General features: G+C 36.0%; 1 protein-coding gene across 17 annotated transcripts in view; it reads left to right on the forward strand.

Moving 5' to 3' along the window:
• LOC106873992 (protocadherin-15-like) overlaps positions 1-20,000 on the forward strand; it is a 717,162-nt gene that overhangs the window by 481,823 nt on the left and 215,339 nt on the right. For all 17 annotated transcript variants that reach the window (XM_089337514.1, XM_089337513.1, XM_089337507.1 and 14 more), the window contains 2 exons: positions 8,941-9,039; positions 16,196-16,297. In XM_089337514.1, the coding sequence (XP_089193640.1) occupies positions 8,941-9,039; positions 16,196-16,297 (201 nt within the window). The remainder of the gene's footprint in view (positions 1-8,940; positions 9,040-16,195; positions 16,298-20,000) is intronic.

The following is a 20,000-nucleotide window of genomic DNA, read 5'->3' on the forward strand; positions in this document are numbered from 1 at the left end:
ATCCTCGGTTTGTCTTAAATTTTTCGTCTAAATTTATTAGAATAAGGTGGTGTATGTATACGTTGGTTATCTTGAATACGAAATGAATATATTTCGTTCCGATAACACAGATATTTCTGATCTGTAGGAGAGAACAACCACAAATGTAACCAGCCTGCAGCAGTAACTCGCTGATATTTAATCACTGGATGGAACTGGTGATATAATCATGTCACCTACGAAGTACCAATGTTGTCACTAGACCTGCAAGACATAGCAGTCAAATATCTCTCAAACAGAAACAATTTATGGTCTCTGAGCAAAAAAAGCAAAGAGCAAATATGATAACTAAATAGAGCTAGAATGTCACAGTTGGAATGAACCGCTGGTTCAGTGCGGATCTTTCTGCACAGAGAAAACGAAATAGAAATAGAGGAAAACAATCACACAGCACCCCAGTTTTACACACACACACACACACACACACACATACATACTGAAGCATTGATAAGGAAGAAAGGAAATTTAGGCTAGTTAAAATATGTGGCATATTTTAACTTCTGAAGGCAAATTCACTACAGTTAACATGGAAAAAATCCCTCTTATGGAAGAAGGCCTCAAAACACTATATCTACCCAGTGCTTCCATCAAACGGACCCCCACACATATTTCTGGCTCTTTAACAACCCTTATCTTCCGACCATGTCCGCGAGGGCAATTCAGTCACTGATATTCAATGTTCGAAGATAAAGAAAAATACGGCTTTAGAATCTACTCAGGTTTATCTCTCTCCGCTATTTCTTACTATTAATGTTAAGATGTTTCTGGCCGTATTATATTTTACATTCAATATAAGATGTAAGCATAGATGCAAACAACCTTATAATTAGCAATAGATTCACTATAAACATGAAAGACAAATTATCGCACGTACAAACGTATGCATACACACACACATCAAAATTAATGTCATGCTCAGGCGTGATACCGAATACATGGACTCTAGACAAATTGTGCAGCTTTGAATCAATAATTTATTACTGTTAGATGCCGGGCCAGTAGGAAAACATAATCATTACAAAGGAATGACTGAAGGAAAATTTAAACAATTACATAATTATATACCCGCCTTTAAATATATAGGTAATAAAAAAATCTTGAAGAACTGAAGTATGGAAAATTGGACCTATAGAGTGTGGTATGTTCTTTAAAACTTTTATTTAAACACCAGTTCAGAAACGTTTAGCAAATGCAGACAGTTTGAAAAGCATCCGTTACGGAACTGAGAAACCCAACGTTCCCTTCCAGCCTCGTATAAACACAAAGTGCAAAGTTTGAGGAGAAACAATTTTTTCTGTATTTCCTCCCTATCATACGCGTAATTTCTTTTCCAAACCGATATTGTCTTTACTCTGTATGCCCCTTCCTTAACGGAGGTTAATCCCCCATAATCACAAATAACATTTTTGCTCATTAATTCAGCATTTGAAGAAAATTATTAGATTCTCTCAGTTCTCTCTTGAACTAACTACCATTCCCACATGCACACATATAAATGTGTGTAATATAATGTCCCGAAGATCCATCAGATTTTCGAGCAAAATAAAAAAAAGAGTTTAAATGCTGCATTGCTTTTGGACTACATTTTATGTAGAATTACTTTAATTATTCCTTGTATTTTTCTCTTCATTACGCTTGTGTGTGTGTGACCGTACGGGTATATGTCTTTCTCTGTATATATGTGTGTATATTTGTGTATAAGCTTCTCTGTGTATGAGAATATTTTCTTATATTTCTTTCTTTTTATTTGACATTGATAAATCTGCTGTCAGATATTCCAGCCCTTGATACTCTCACGTCTTAACTTCTCATCTCTTTCCTCTTGCACTCTGCTACTCATCTCTCTCTCCCTCTCTCCGCTCCCCCTACCATCTCTCTCTTTATCCTTTCTCTTATTTGTTTCAACAATTGTTTCATCTTAAATCAATTTTCTGGAGTTTTTTTTTCCCTTATTTTTTTGTCCATCTCAGAATCCTAGAATTTAATATCTTCATATATCGATCATGATCAAGGTGGTGACGGGGATGCTGGTGCTGGTGGTAACGATGTTGTTGGTGGTGATCATCATCATCATGATACTGGTATTTCAGTTGATGACGATGAATGTGATGGAGATGATGACGATCATCATCATCATCATCATCATCCTGCTGGTGACAGTGATGATAGTGGTGATGATTTTGAGATGAGGACATTTTCTTACATTGGCAAAAAGCCATTAACATTGAAGTTATTTGGTTACGTCCCTTTATGTAAATCTCACCATCATCACCTTCAACACGCCCTTCGCACACGTTTTAAATTTCTGATTCTCCTTGATCGATAATATTATACATATACCAATATCTTGGGATTTATGCTATACTACCAAAGTTATTTGGTTGCATATCGATAGCCATTATACACGCTTTTGTTCTGGGCTAGAATACCACCGTAATATTCCTACTTTGCAAAGCTTCTGGAGCCAACAAACCAAAACCACCACACGCCGAGATTTAATGTAATAGATTATTCTCGCGCTCTAATTTGTAGCAATGTGCCGTAGTCAAGAATCTCCATCCTCAACGTTATTCTTCAAATCTATTTTCTTTGCACTTTCACTATTACCGAGCACAGATCAGCTTGTCTTTGGTCTTTTAAGTTTTCTTATTCTCTCTTATTTCCACAGTAAACTCCGATATATGTGTGTAGTTACGCAGTCGCACAATTTCACAAATGGTGTTAAGTCAAGGGTTTAATGATGTATTGAGGGCTATGTTTCTAATGATTTCTTAGGAAAGCTGGCAGAATCGTTAGCACGCCGGTCAGAATGCTTAGCAGCATTTCGTCCGTCCTTACGTTCTGAGTTCAAATTCCGACGAGGTCCACTTTGCATTTCATCCAATTGGAAACGATAAAAGAATTACCAGTTGAGCACTGGGGTCGATGTGATCTGAGTTCAAATTCTGCTCAGGTCGACTTTACCTTTCATTCTTTCAAGATCGATAAATTAAGTAACAATTGGACACTAGGGTCGATGTAATGGACTACCCCCCCCCCCACACACACACACACATCCGTCGGAATTACTGGCCTTGCGCCGAAATTATTATTATTATTATTTCGATATTTTCTGTATTGCTTGGTGTATTGTTTTCAAAAATGTAAATTGGAAGTTCCCATGACAAATAACAAAGTACAAAATTATTGCCATTAATAATATTGAAAAATGGTGTTGGTTTGTTTGTCTCCCCGTAATTTCGCAATTCGTTAAAAGACACCAAGGGAATAGGTACCTGGGTTTAAAAAATAATACAGAGGTCGATTTGTTAAACGAAACCCAAGCCTCTGAATGCCCGCAAGTACAAATATAAAAATGTTCATATCTTCTGACTAAATTCCATTCCAATATCAGCTGAATAAGTTATTATTAGACCCAGCTGTAAATATTTCTAGCGTAGATCTTTAGATCATCCACAAAGAAAATATAAGTTATATTGATATCACTAGCTGTTGTACATCGTAGCACATAACCACTGCATTGCTGTAAAAATAAATTATGGTGGATTCAATGTTACAATATGTAGAAGGACAGACAAATCTTGTCCTGGAATAATTCTTTGAAAATATTTATAACATCGGAGACAAACGTTGCTTGTTTCCGATGCAATATATAATATGAACATATGCATTTATGTTTGTAGGTAGATATATGTGAATGAATGGATGCACAGAAGTATGAATGAATGAGTATATGTAATTATGTGTGTGTATATTATATATATATATATATATATATATATATATATGTATATATATATATATATATATATATATATATATATATATATATATATATATATATATATATATATACACACAAAATATACGGCTTTTGCCATTTGAATTCTCCTTATTAGGAAGGACTGGATTCTAAAAAAGGAAATGAAGCTCCATTGTTGGAATGTGGATAATAAATGCGCAAAATGTTGACCTTTAGAAAACTTGTTGCCTATTTTTACTGTTCGATTTAACTGATGGCGTTCGTGAATTGTGCGTTAGTTGGCCACCATCTTAGTCTGTAAATCTCAGAATTCTGAGGTTGCCAGTTAATATCTACTAAGGTAGCCTGGTATACCAACACTATATATATATATATATATATATATCAAGATAGATAGATAGATAGAGGGGGAGAGATATGTATAAATCGTAGTGTGTGTATATATTCGTATTTTCGTTGCGAATTTTGTGGGCTCCGAAGCAGTTGTCTGTAAATATCCCGTTCGCAACTGATTTTCTGAGAAATATTCACGGTAGCCTGGCATCTGACCTCAATCATTTTACATAATTTCTTTTTCTAGTCCCAAACGACCATAACAAATCGGTTATATTTAAACTTGGAGGAATCTTTCAGGGGAATATTTTAACAATATCCCTTATGTAGATGTTCAATAACAAAGATATTCTCTGCAGTTATCTCAGGCGAGTCTTTCGTACTGATATCATTGTATATTGTTTTAGCAACAACATATCATTCTGCATTGGAAGGTAGCATTATAACATTTTGACACTGGTTTGTAATAGTTCACCAATGTAATATCTTGCCCAGAAATATAACACAATTGCCATTTTCGGTCAGGTTTTATAGGTTTCCTTGTCTCGTTTTGTTAAACCGTAACTTTGTAGCAATTTTTATGTCTTCGTTTACAAAAGAATGTGACGTGATGTAACAGTGACGAGTCCAAAACAAGCTATATTTTGTGTCAATGTTATAAATATCTTCCGCTGTATGGGAAACATATTCAGGCATATAACATTTCGTGAAGATTTCGCTACCAGGTTTTGACGATCTACGCTAGGCAATGCATGGAAGGTCAACTTGTGAGATGCATTTTTGAGGGAACGCACTACTCACGCGTAGAAAGTTGTTCTCTTTAATCTGGAGCACATGGTTGATGTATATGCTTATTTTTCTACTGCCATCTTGCATATGCAGTCATTTTGTTTATGGATGGATGGAATCATGTACGTATGCCTGCGGTAGCTTGTATTTAAGCATGAATGTTTGAAGATATATATATATAGAGAGAGAGAGAGAGGGAGAGAGAAAGATGAGCGCAGACACGTGGTTTAGGGTTCAGTCCCACTTTGTGAAGCCTTGGAGAATTACCTTCTACAATAGCTCTGGGACAATCAATGCCTTATGAGTGAATTTGGTGGACAGAAACTGTGTGGGGGCCCGTCATTTTCGTACCTTTGTATGTGTGTGTCCGTCCCACAACCGCTTCATAACCAGTGTCGTTTTGTGTACATCCCCATGAATTAGACGTTCGGCAAACAAAACTGATGGATTAAATACTAGACTAGTGAAATAAGTACAGAGATGGACGTGTTCACCTGAAATCCTTTCAAGGTTAGACACCATCATGGTTGCAATCCAAAGATTAAAGCAAAAAATAGAAATAAAAGAAAAGACAAAAACATTGCCAAATGGATAGATACAAAGATAAAACTAAGCAAGCTAGGCAAGATTTATGCAAGGAAAGCGATTACAAAGGGGAAAGAATGAAATAAAGAAGAAAAGAAGAGTAGCAGGAAAGAAGGAAAAGAGAAAAATGAAAAGAAAAAAGGATAATAATAAATTAGGCAAAGAAATAGCACAAAAGCCCTGTTTCAGAGACGGTGTGAAGATAATGGAATAAATGAAAGGAATGGAGGTGAAAGAAGCTTATTGATGCAACAGGTTTTAAGTCGAAGGATTACGTGAATGGAAACGAGCAGATGTTTAATTAACGAAATTATATGGAGCATTTTATAAATCTTAATATTGTCAGAAAATCTTTTAGAGAGAGGGTACGCGGTTAATTTGACCTGGCATATATATATATATATATATATATATATATATAGTCTACAGTTGTGTATGGAATTGAAAAGAATTTTGGCTGATGAACGTCTAAAGACTAAGGTCACTGTGTGTGTATGGAGAAACGCTATGTTTGTCCGTTGGTGGTGTGTGTATGTGAGGTGTTCTTAAGAGATACGGTGTTTGATGTTATAATGGGGGCCTTCAAAAAACATTTTCGCGCCGGTAGGCTGCGTCAGTTCCTGCCTGTTACACCCAGAGTGCAGTTGTGTAGTGTGTCACTTAAAATGACCGAATGATAAAAGTAATGCAACAAAGTTGGTTTAGCCATATATGGAATTTGGAGAGGAGTTCCACACCACATACAATTAAGTGGAGAAGTACAAGCCATATTTTAATGGATCTAAGAAATGCCACTTATTCGTAGCAGAAAGATCTCATATTCTTCTTCGAATCCAACAAGACACATCAACAGTTGTAGACACATAGGTCTCTCTTACTAAATTGGAGGGTACCAACCTCGCCGGACTGAGTTGCTGTCTCGCAGACTTAGACACATTTTCTGTTATTTGGTTCAAAATCAGTTGTATTTAATGAGCTTTCTGCAATCAAGGTGGACGAGGACCTGTTCTTGATTTCGTTTCTTCTTTCCCGTACTATTTTTTCCACCTGCTTTCTTCACGTTTTTTCTACGTTTCTTCTTGTTTTCTTACTTTCCAGCGTCCTTGTATATAAAACACATAGACAGAGCCTGAAAGATTGCTTTAAGATAAATGGCGTATTTTGTAAATACTTCTGCTCAAGTATCACAATAACATGAAACTATTAGTAGCATATATATATATATATATATATATATATATATATATATATATATATATATGTGTGTGTGTGTGTGTGTATGCTTGTATGTATGTACGTATGCATGCCAAAATATATATATACATATATATATATATATATATATATACATACATATATATATATATATATATACATATATATATATATATATATATATATATATATATACATATTTATAAATACGCATACATATATAAACACCTACATATACATATATATATATACATACATACGTCTTATATGCATATATGAGCCGTATATTATGTTGTTTACACATATACGTATATGTGTTAAATTTCCTAGATTTTATACGCATATATATATATATATATATATATATATATATATATATATATATATATATATATATATATATATAAATATATATATCTTCCATATTTGTTAATATAGTAATGCGCAGCAAGCTAATTTGCCACTCACACATTCATAAGCCCACGTTCACACACAAACACATTCACGCATACGATGCGGTGATTTTCTTTTCCATTATTTTGCTCATTATATTCTGCAGCTGCCGTCACCGCCGCTGCTTTCGTTCTTTCGAAATGAAATCTTCAGACTTGACAGGGAAACAGATTTGATTTGTTTAATTAAATGAGAGAATGAAATTCATGGGATTTCTTTTGAGGAAATGATGAAGGTAGAACTTTATTAGTGTTACTGCAAGTGTGTGGAATGTGACCACATGTGTGTGCTCGCGTCGTTTGGCGAATTATATATGAATTAGACTAGAAATAAATGTTAGTATGTATTCACTTTCATGTATCCAAATGTCGTGTATATTACACACACAGAGAAATGCACATGTATGTGTGTATGCAATATATATATATATATATATATATATATATATATATATGTAAAGAGAGGAGCAGGAATGACTGTGTGGTAAGAAGCTTGCTTCCCAACCACAAGGTTCCGGGTTCAGCCCACTACGTGGTACCTTGGACAAGTGTCTTCTACTATAGCCTCGGTCCGACCAAAATCTAGTGAAGGGGTTTTGTATACGGAAACTGAAAGAAGCCTCTCGTGTACATATATATAAATATATATATATATATATATATATATATATATATATATATATATATATATAGAGAGAGAGAGAGAGAGAGAGAGAGAGAGAGAGAGAGAGAGAGAGAGAGAGAGAGAGAGAGAGAGAGAGAGATTAATCGCAGCAGAATTAGTACCAGAAAGTAATTAATATATAAAACTCAACGTGAATATCATGTTAGAACACTTATATGAGAGAAATCCTCTCATATAGGCACTTGGTTAATAAAAGCACACAGATCGTAGCAGCGGGATTTTCCAGGTATGCTGGACGCCTCCTAGTGATGATGTCCAGTAAATCGAAATCTCGTGATATATAGGAATTCGGACGCCCACTGGGATCGATGTAAACCACTTTCCCTTCTCCCAAACTTGTTGGCCTTGTACCAGGATTTGAAATTATTATTAAGGCGACGAGGAGGTGAACTAGCGGAATCGTTAACACACCAAGCAAAATGGTGAGCGGAATTTCGTCCTTACATTCTGAGTTCTTATCCCCGCGAAGTCGTCTGTGCCTTGTATCCTTTCGGTGTCAATAAAATACGTAGCAGTTGAGTACGGGTGGGGGGGGGGGTCGATATAATCGATTATCTCTCTCCCTCAAATTTCAAACCTTGTGCCTATAGTAGAAAACATCATTATTATTATTATTATTATTATTATTATTACACAGTTCCTCAAGGGCCGATAGTTTGGCGCTTGGCAGGAATCAAAGAGCGATGCGCGAATATTTTTGCGATTAATATTAATAACATATATGTCCTGAGTTTCATTCATCATATTCATTGCACCAAACCTATCTCCGCACACACATACATATATATACATATGTGTGTAAATACGTGTGTGTTTTTGTATGTCTGTAAATTCTTATTGTCTACTTAATTGTTATGTATGCATGTATTTTATTAACAACAGAAGCATTATTCGTTCAGGAAAACTGCAGAAAGACGCAATACTGCAGTATTTGCGCTGAGAAAGAATCGCCGATGCACTTGTGCTAAAAGGCTCGAAACACTCAGTCCTTGCATCACGGTGTAACTTCTGCCCATTAATAATAGTAAATATATATGTGTTTATATATAATTATATATATTTATATCTCTGTATTTCAGGACACAGAAATTGGCAGCACGATAGACTGCGGAGTGGTAGCCACTGATGGAGATAACGGAGACAACATGAGGTTCAGCATATTGCCAGACAAAGACCATGTAAGTTTACTTTCATATTACATTCTGTTAGTAAATATATGTCCAGCACAAAACACTTTCAGTAGTTCTTTGCCACAGGAGCCATTCGAAACCTCTTCACTAGCCTTGATTACTGATCTCTTGGACACAGCACTCGAGGTGTCGCCACCGTTTGCTGCTCATTAGAAACAACGTAGCCGTAATTTCTCTTCGAACGAATTGGTTTGCAGTTCTGTTAGTATGGAGTGTCAAAACATAGCGAGGATTGGAGTGAACTAAAAATGGTGTCTACAAATGTAGTTATTCGATCCGCTTGAAATGATTGCTAAATCTTACTCGAATCACTCGTCACTTACACTCTTACAAAACGAAGTTTACGTCGCATAATGTAATCCTCGGTACATATTGGCTGAATAAAAGAAAGTAGGATCAAAATCGTAATGTTAAATAACTGGAACGAATTCCGCCAAACTTTTTCTTCAACGCTACCACGATTCTGACTTAAAAAGTTTAAGGCAATTTTTTCACTTGCGTTATAGTCATGGAGAAAGTGCAGGCTTCTGCCGCAGTTTTTCCTTTTGATACGAGAATATTGTACTCCGACCAACGGGTCACATCACCTGACATTGGAACCTCTTGGTTGGGTAAGGGTTTAGGCTGCGTAACATACTGGAAAAGAGAGAGAGCAAGACAGAGAGAGTGAGTGAGAGGTGGTGGAGAGAAAGATATATCTCCATTATTTGGAGACCCAGTTGAAACAGAACATCGAACTTCTGTCCAGAGCTCAAGATTGAGTGTTATTCCAACAAGGCCTCTTCTTTTAGATTTAGGACACTTGGCGATAGCATAAGCAAGAGAGAGAAGTAGACAGAGATGGAGTGGAGAGAAAGACAAATCTTCATCATTTGGAGAACCACGTTGAAACAGACACCATTGCTTCTCCCCAGGGCCCACAGTAATCGTAGATTTAGGCACATCGTTACCGGAATCCTTGCTAAAGAAACACGGGAGATAATGAGAGAGAGTGGGGGGTAGGGAAGGATTGGAAGAAATTAAATAAACAAAGAAACAAACAAAGAATCGATCTCGGCATTTGATAGATATTATGTTTATTGTTGCCGAGAAGGAAAACTGAAGGCAAAATTGATTCTCGGTGGGATTTGATCTCGGTAAAAAATAGTTTAAAATGTTAAAATCACTTGTTTATATTTCCTGACTTAAATACATTGGAGATGATTTCCTCTTTCACTTGGATTTCGAGATATATTTTAGTGATTAGGTTTACTACCTGTGACCTTATTCATGTGTATATATGGGTATATATGGGTATTTTAGGCTTGAGTATTTTTACATATATCTCTATGCATCCCTGCGTAGATTCGTATGAGCATATTAAACTGTGTATATGGAATTAATTCTGTCGGCATTTACTTGTGTGTATGTATATACATGTATGTTACTATGTATATATACGTGTACTTATACATATATATATATATATATAAAATACTTCAAATTCTAGTTCTATGCGTTCGTGTCTATGCATGTGTATGCATATATTATAGTAGATATGTATATGTACATGTTTTTCTGCTCAGATACGTGTGGGGTGTATATGCGTAGTTTTCAATTTACCCATATTGCAGAAGATAGTTGTACAAAGATGTCGATTCCCAATGTAATAGACTTCAACATAACGATAGGTTGTGTAGCTTTGATAGAAAGATGTGTGTGTGTGTGTGTGTGTGTGTGTGTGTCATTAGATCATTTCCAGTGTTATTCCACAGTTCGTTAAATACGCCTGGTATTTGTCCAAAACAGACACTTTAACGAATTAACCCTTTATATATGTATATGGAGGTGAAAATATATGCGTGGACGTGCCTGTATTATATGTACGCATATGTGTGCGTGTATATATATATATATATATATATATAAAACAATGGCCATTACAAAGGTGATAATCTTAGCAGTGCTCCAGCATGGCTACAGCCTTTGGGCTGAAACGCATAAAAGAATATATATTTACACACACACACACACACTCATATATATATATATATAAAGAGTTGTACGACTGTCCGCCTGCAGTAATGATATCGGACATTGTAGATGTCTGTCTTGAACAATGTTTAATAGTGTTTGTGGATGCATGGATATGTGTTTGTCATTAAGCTGCAATGGAAAAGAAAAAAACACGCTAGTAGGTAATGAGGTGAGTGATCGGATGTAGTATTGTTTGTCATGTAATTTGGTTTCCGGTTTGGAGGATATATTTGTACCTCTTCAATTACTAACAAATTACATCAAAAACTACACCAAGTATTTTAACTGCGGTTCATCTCTAACATTTGTACAATGCTTACAAATTTCAACTTTCTTGTTTTGGGGAGAGTACAGCTGGTTGCATGGACCACAGTATATCACTGGTTAGGCAGGTTTTTGAAACTTGCCTAATGTCTCCAAGTAATATTCACGTTCTGGATCATGAAGCAACTGTTGTTTGTTCCTTCTGGAGCCATGCCTGGCTGATAAAGGGTCGGTTTCCCGATTCCATTGGCGTATGGGTCCCCCACCTGGATGCGACACCTGTCCGTCGCAGGTGAGCTACTAGATGCAGGAGGAAAGAGTGAGAGAAAGTTGTGGCGTAAGAGTCAGCAGAAGTTCACTATTACCTTCTGCCGGAGCCGCTTGGAGCTTAGGTGTTTCGCTCATAAACACACACATCGCCCGGTCTGATTAATCACTAGGCCATGTGCCTCCACCATGGAGCAATTAGTAGTCCTTATTTTAATACGGTGTACATTAAATTATATATAGGCATGGCTATGTGCTAAAAACTTTGTTTGCCAGCCACATGGTTTGGGGTTCGGTCCCACTGTGTAGCACTTTGGGCAAGCGTCTTCTACTTTCGCCTTAGGTCGACCAAAGCCTTACGTGTGGATTTGGTAGACGGAAACTGAAAGAAGCCCGTATATATGTGTGTGTTTGTGTTTGTTGCCCCCATCACCGTTTGACAACCGGTGATGATGCGTTTACATCCCCGTAACTTAGCGGTTCGGTAAAACAGAAAATAGAATAAGTTCTACGCATAAGAAATAAGTTACGGGGTCGATTTATTCAACTAAATCCCTTCAAGCTGGTGCCCCAGCATAGCCGCAGTCAAATGACTGAAACAAGTAAAAGAATCTTTTTATATATATATATGTGTGTGTGTGTGTGTGTGTGTGTGTGTGTAAAAAATTAAGGAATGCGTGGGTTACGTACATAATATTTTCACGATTAAATAAAAAGACAACAAACGGAAAATATGACATATTTATATATATACTAGCAGAAATACCCGGCTTTGCCCGAGTTAAAGAGAATAATGAAATCTAAAAACGCCGTCTAGACTACGCAACCCTCAACTGTTAGTAGCTACGATACCATATTTCTACATTAATAACTCTCCAATCCATGCCAGCATGGAACATAGACATTAAGTGGAATGCCAGTCTCTCGTCTAGGAGGGCCTTGAAATCAATGTTACCAACTGGGGACTATGTGTGTCGTAGTGATAATAAAAAGACCCAAAGGAGGTCTGCAACGAAATAATTTTACTCAACACTTTGCAAGTGAATCAGTGGAGGCAAAGATGCGTCTCATTTACTTGACAATTTATGCACCACATTGCAGAAATCACAATGAAAGTATATCTGAAAGGGTAGTCTTACACTGTTGTACCGTTGAATTACAAATAACGCTCATCTGTTATGTTCGGGTTAAAATTTCATCAACATCAAAAATATATGAATTTTCATGGGAGTTATGGCCGTTATACATAGAATATAATTTCCAAATTTCATAAAGATTCGTTCAGTACTTTTGACGTAGTTTTGGATAAGAAAACAAATGACTAATGTGTGTGTTTGTGTGATGGGTGTATATATGTATAGATATCTGTATGCATGTATATATATGTATATATGTGTACATATTACATGTACATCTATATATATATACATCTACACATGTGTATACATATACATGTATGCATATAGATCTATATCTCTCTATATATATCTATGCATATACGTGTACATATACATGTATATGTATACATATACATCTCTCTCTCTCTCTATCTCTCTTTCTCTCTCTCTCTTTCTCTTTTTCTCTCTCTGTCTCTTTCTCTCTTTCTCTCTCTCTCTCAAAGTATCTGTCATTACAGTATCGAAATGTGATTGTTTCAGTTAGTAGAATAGTTTCATTTTTAAAGTGAAAATATTTGACATGAGTGTTTTTGTTTCACTTTTGACACGTAATACTTAAATAGTGGAGGAGATATTATGTTGCTGTAGGCTCGAACTCTGGAAGAAGTTAAATTTTTTTTTTGACTAAAACACAACTGGAACCCTAAGTAAGGCATGTGTAAAATTTGAATGAAATTGGTTGCGTAGTTCTCGAGTTTTAGGGATTCACACAGACAGACAGACAGACAGACAGACACACATTCTCATTTTTATATATATAGATAATAAAAAATGTAGGAAATAAACAAACGAACATATACTAAATAAACAAGCGAACGGTGATTTCCTGTTTTCTGTTCGCCTGTGTATTTAGTATAGCCGCAGGAGTGGTTGTGTGCTAAGCAGCATGCTTACCAACCACATGGTTCCGAGTTCAGTCCCACTGCGTGGCAGGTGTCTTCTATAGCCTCCGGCCGACAAAAGCCTTGTGAGTAGATTTGGTAGACGGAAACTGAAAGAAGCCTGTCGTACAACTCAAATATATTATTGGTGTATAAAGAAGACATTCCTTCACATGTAGCTTGTATTCCGTGTTTGGTGAATTTTTTCATGCAGTAAAGTTGATAAGATTGGAAAAAATGTTACTATTACTTTTAGCAGAGGTGGTAGTCAGGTGGAGACTCGTTCAGGCTTGGCTTTTGGGGCCTCTGAGGCTTCAGAGTAGATCAGTTGTTTGAGTTAATGAATCAATGTTGTTACCATTTGAGATTGTTTGACAGGCAAGTTGTTATTTCATTGAAGTTCCACCTTCGATTGTTTGCGAATCTTTATTCTAATTAAATCAACAGAATATAAAATTAGAACGCGAAAATTTTGGTTAAATTATCATCTGCAACAGTTTCTGAGATGTATTTGATTCCCAAAAGAAAACATTATATTCAATTTTTGTTTTGTTTAAATAAACACGCGAGAAGAAAATTGTATCACTGTCCCTCTTAAATCCCCACATGGGAAACTCTGTGAAGCAGCAACTTATATTAGATGCAAACATTTCAACGAAATTAACACAAGGGTGACTTTTGTTTTAAGATTCTTTCTATAAACCAAGTGATGAGAATATTTTATAAGGCCCAAACTCTCACTTCGTATTTCCTTTAATCTACACCAACAAATATACGAATTAAAATGACTTAAAACATCCACTAATTCTTTGGCAAGTCAACACCAGTCTCTATTTCTACTACCGAGTCTTCAACAAAACCTTCCAAATATTATTGCCCAACTTTCGCAAATGTCGAAAAAATAAATATTTATTTCTAACTTGTTTGACAAGGAAGAGAATTCTCTTAGTAGAATCCGTGTTACTACGATTGTTTTACGTCAATGAAAGGAATAAAAATATCTTCATGCATTTATTTGATTAAATTTTCGTTCGTTTAAATTTGCTTTACATCATAGAATCCTAATCATCCGTATAAGATAACTATTTCGATCTTTGAGGACCTCTTCTGTACGAAGTGGTTAAAATGCTAGGGGCTATAATGAACATTTCCGCAGGAAAAGGAAAACTACCGAGGCATAAAGTGAACGTATTCTTTTTAGAATAAAGGTGTTTCTACTGTGAGGAGACTGAGAGATAGAGTAGTAGTAGTAGTAGTAGCAGCAGCAGCAGCAGCAGCAGCAGCAGCAGCAGTAGTAGTAGTAGTAGTAGTAGTAGTGGTGGTGGTGGTGGTGGTGGTGGTGGTGGTGGTGGTGGTGGTGGTAAATTTAATTTGAAATCTATACACATATCGAAGTGCATTGCATGTTCTTGCGATTATAACAAATGCAGTCTCTTATTGTTCAGGGAGGATGTTTAATTCCAGCCGTTTCCGTTGCTGTGTGTCTTACACGTTCTCTTATACACGACTATCACAAACGAGCATTTACGACAATTGTCACAGAGTCTACAGGCCTATAACTACTCAGTCAGAATATTTGAATGAATATAATCTCTCAGCTGATTGGACGTTCGCCTCTGAGACAAGGGACACAACCATCTTATTAGAAACCATGATACTGGTATATATATATATATATATATATATATATATATATATATATATATCATATTGTATTGTATTTCTAAATCACTCAAAGAGAGATATACAGTAGCAGTAAGTCAGTAAAAGAATCCTCCAAAAGCCTGTTTAGAAAAAACATAGTTCTACCAAACTATAGTTAAAGTATAATTAATGGCGACAAAAACAGTATGAATACCCAAAGGCAAGCTGTATGTCCAACCTAACGTTGATGCTGTGTTAGATGACAGAATACTGCATGAGTTACCATAAAAGAAGTTCTGTTATAGAGTCATGGTGCATAAAAGCGCCCGTATTTATATCTTGACAGACGAGACCCGTCTGCCACGGCCGCCAGGACTAGGAGGTCACGTGCTTTCGCGCTACCTGGGGTCCTCGGTGGCAGACGTCTGGTAATGACGGGGGGGGGGGGGGGTAATTCATAGAATATATAATGAAAAGGGGGCTACCGGTCGTGAGCGTTGTTATTGCTGTTGTCATTGACATTTAGCACTAGGCGAATGAATGAGCACAGAAAAAGAAACGAGAGTTGTAGCTTGAAATTCAGTGTGTGTGAGTACATAGGTACCAAACAAATGGAGAAAACGTAAGTGTAATTCCAAGAGTTGAGTCAGACAAGTAGAACATTTTTTGTGTATGTGTGCTTACATAGAAACTATATATATATATATGTATGTGTTGCTAATGGTTTTTAACCTAGTATTTACGCGTAGTTATCTACAGCGGTGCATGCTTATAGCGTTATATGCTTTGTAATCCAATATATATATATATATATATATATATATATATATATATATATATATATATATATATATAATGTTATATTACTTTATATATTTTTTGCATTTTTTCCAGGAATACTTCTCAATCAATTTACCCGGGACTCCATTAATCACACTTAACCAAAAGCTCGATTATGAAAAACGGAGACACCTGAGTATTGATATCATGGTGCAAGTAAGTCTATCAACTTCCTCCATTATTTCTCTGCAGTTTTATTGTCTGTGTTCAGGCCACGGAAACATCCTGAAATGAAGGCACAATATAGAAGAAAGTAAAAGCAATACGTATTTAGTTCGGAGAACATTATACAGTAGCTTACATTGCCAAATGTTTTACAGGGCTAGCTAGAACTTAGAAATTTTTTTATAAGAATTATTCTACATGTACAATTTTGTTAATCCTATTAACAAATGAAATTCGTGTAATGGTGGATTAATAATACCCATCGCCACCCCAAAAATGCTTCCAATCTCCTGTTTTGGCATGTGATTAATCTGCAGAATATATTTCCCAGTATTTTTCAACTGTTATGCATACCGAAGAGAAATATAACATCTATATACGACTCCGGGTTATCTACCTATCTACATCTCTCTCTCTCATATATATATATAAATATATATATATATATATATATATATATATATATATATATATATATATATATATATATAGAGAGAGAGAGAGAGAGAGAGAGAGAGAGAGAGAGAGAGAGAGAGAGAGAGAGAGAGAGAGACAGACAGACAGAGACAGAGTTTATTTTCACAATCTTTCTTTCACAAGAAAATCAACATGATAACCACCGACCCAGCCAGCCAACCCTAGAACTATTCCTACCAACTGGTCGATCGGTCAGTCAGTCGACCAATCAAGTTGCTTCTTCCTATCTTCCTATCTTTGTCCTTTTCTTCTGTTGGTGGCAGATTCAACGCTTTCTTGTTGTTGAACTGGTTTTTCTTTGCCAAAAACTTGAAAAGACTGATTTCAAGAATATGGAATCTTCCTAAAGAAATTTCTCCAATCTCTCTCCTACCCCCTCCCTCTCTTTCCACATACACACACACACACACACACACACACACACACACACACACACACACACATACACACACACACACACACACACATATATATATATATATATATATATATACATCATATACGATTTTGCCAAATGATAAGAAGTTCGATTAATTCGTTTTTTCCTTATAACTTGTATATAATACGCCTTTGAAGTGGTGTTGTTTGTTGAATTCGAAACCTAGTCTGTATGAACTTTGAATGGTGAAGCAACGTCATCTTTCACCACTTCCATTATACAGGAGTCTGTGTCTTTGAAAGAATAGAGCAATAGATATACATACCTGCACACACATATACATACATACACGTGTGTGTGTGCGCAAGCGTATATTTTTGACCAATTTTGTTTACGCCTCTACTGGATAATTCTTTATGCTTTCGTTTTAAGCTTCGTTCTGTTTCCTTTTTGCGTTTTACTTGGTCTTCTTTTATTCGTTTCACCTTCATTCAGTTTCAGTACACTCAGTTGTATATCGTGTGTGTGTATACGAGTGCATGTGTGTATGTTTATATATACTCTGGGCCGTTGAACACTGTAAATTCTGCCGCTATAATGTGTGTGCGTGCGTGCGTGTGTTCCCTTCATATTCCAATTATTTGAAATCTTCCAGTAAGAAAAAAACTGGTTTCGAACAAAGATACAAAACTGGAATGTAGATAATTAAAACAATGTCATCGGTTGAACTTCAGAAAAGTTTTGCATACTTTTACTGTTCCGCTTACTGAATATATTTTCAATGTACCCGTTCACTTGTTGCTTTCTTTTTTTTTTTTCTAGAATTAACATTTTCACTTAGGCAAATGTCGTAGTGCATCAATTATTACTGGTATACACGTAAATTTATAATCAGAATATACAACTGGGGACTTCGAAACATATTTACTTTCTTACTCTTCGATTTACGAAGAGCTATTCACATCAACAACATAGCTGAGATCTATGATGGCACATATGCTTCTGTCTCGAATTATATTCTACTTGCTATGCTTGCACTTGCTCCACCGATATTTCTTGTGTTGGAGTTTATGTATGCATTCAGTAACAGGTGGTTCCTCTTTACCAATCTCAGGACAATCTTGTCTTTGAGACGGCATTGTATATTGCGTTAGTGACAATACCATGTTGCATTGGGAGGTAGTACTTTCATGACATTTTCGGAGAACTGCTCATCACATGTCTGATGTCCACAGAAATGCGAAATAATCTGAATTTTCCGTTGCATCTTTGGGCTCCAAGGGGTTTCGCTGTTGCTTTTGTTTGTTAGATATTTTGTAGCAATCTGCTACTCTTAGATTTCAGATGCCTGAGATTGAAAGTGTAATGTGACGTAGCATTTATGAGTCCAAGTAAAGCTGCAATTCAGGTTGATATTGGTGCCAAATACGGCAGAGAAATAGCAAAATCGCTAGTACGCCGGTCAAAATGCTAAGCAGTATTTCGTCCGTCGTTAGGGTTTCAGTTCAAATTTTGGCAGAAGGCCAGCAATTAAAAGGGAGAGGATAAGTCGGTTTCATCAACTCCAATATTCAACTGGTACTTATTTTATCGAACCCGAGAGGCTGAAAAGCAAAGTCAACCTCGGTGAAATTTGAACTCAGAACGTAGAGACGGAGGAAATGCCGCTAAGCATTTTGCCCGACCTACGAACGATTCTGCCAGCTTGCAGCCTTAATAATAATAATAATAATAATAATAATGATAATAATAATAATAATAATAATAATGAAAGATCAACTATATTATTACTACTTCTAAAACAACAAAACAGCTACTATTGCTCTAATTAATATTACCATTGCTGCTAAAAGGTAGAGAGCGAACAAAATTGTTAGCGTGTCGGAAAAAATGCTTAACGGCATTTCGTCCGTCTTTACGTTCTGGATTAAAATTCCGCCGGGGTCGACTTTGCCTTTCATCCTTTTGGTGTCGATAAAATAATGTCTAGTTGAACACTAGGGATCATTGTAAACGACCTGCTCCGTCTCACCGAAATTGCCGGCCTTGTGGTAAAAGTTGAAGCCAATATTACTATTGCTAATAAAACTGCTCGAGCTACTGATGCTACAATAGACAGACAGATAGATAGATAGATAGATAGATAGATAGATAGATAAACGGAGGTAGAGAGAGAAAGATAGACAACAGGATAAATTGACAGTTGCACAACAAACATATACATACACATGCAGAAACACACACACATATTCACATATACATACAAACGCAGACACACACACACACATATATATATATATATATATACATATATATATATATATATATATATATACATATATATATATACATGCGTGCACAGACAAACGATTAGACAGATATTCAATTACATAGAGAAAAATAGACGATATACGGCAAAACAGAGATATACGCAAGAAAAAAAAAGAGAGAGAGAGAGAGAGAAACAATGACAATAGAAGCACAATCGGACTGATTTTCGGAGAAAAAGTTCCTTTGAAGCAAATGGCCGCTCCGGACCTCGTTTTTCGTTATCGGCTTTCTTCCCTTCTTTAACAATGATTTTGTTTGATGTTGATATCAATATTATACGGCAGCAGACACATCTTTTCTATTGGATATCTCTCAGGAAGAAGAAATGACGCTTTTGTTTCTGTTCCTTGTTACTGATTGCTAAGCTGAAGATATGGCTTTTGTGCGCGTGGGCATAAAATGTGTGCGTATGTATGTGTATGCATGTTTGATTGTGTATATGTATATATGCGCGCGCATTTGTGTGTATATATACACATGTATGTGGATATGTCTGTATAAACGTGT

The sequence above is a fragment of the Octopus bimaculoides genome, chromosome 19, assembly GCF_046866305.1.
Source record: "Octopus bimaculoides isolate indiv1 chromosome 19, ASM4686630v1, whole genome shotgun sequence".
Taxonomy (NCBI): domain Eukaryota; kingdom Metazoa; phylum Mollusca; class Cephalopoda; order Octopoda; family Octopodidae; genus Octopus; species Octopus bimaculoides.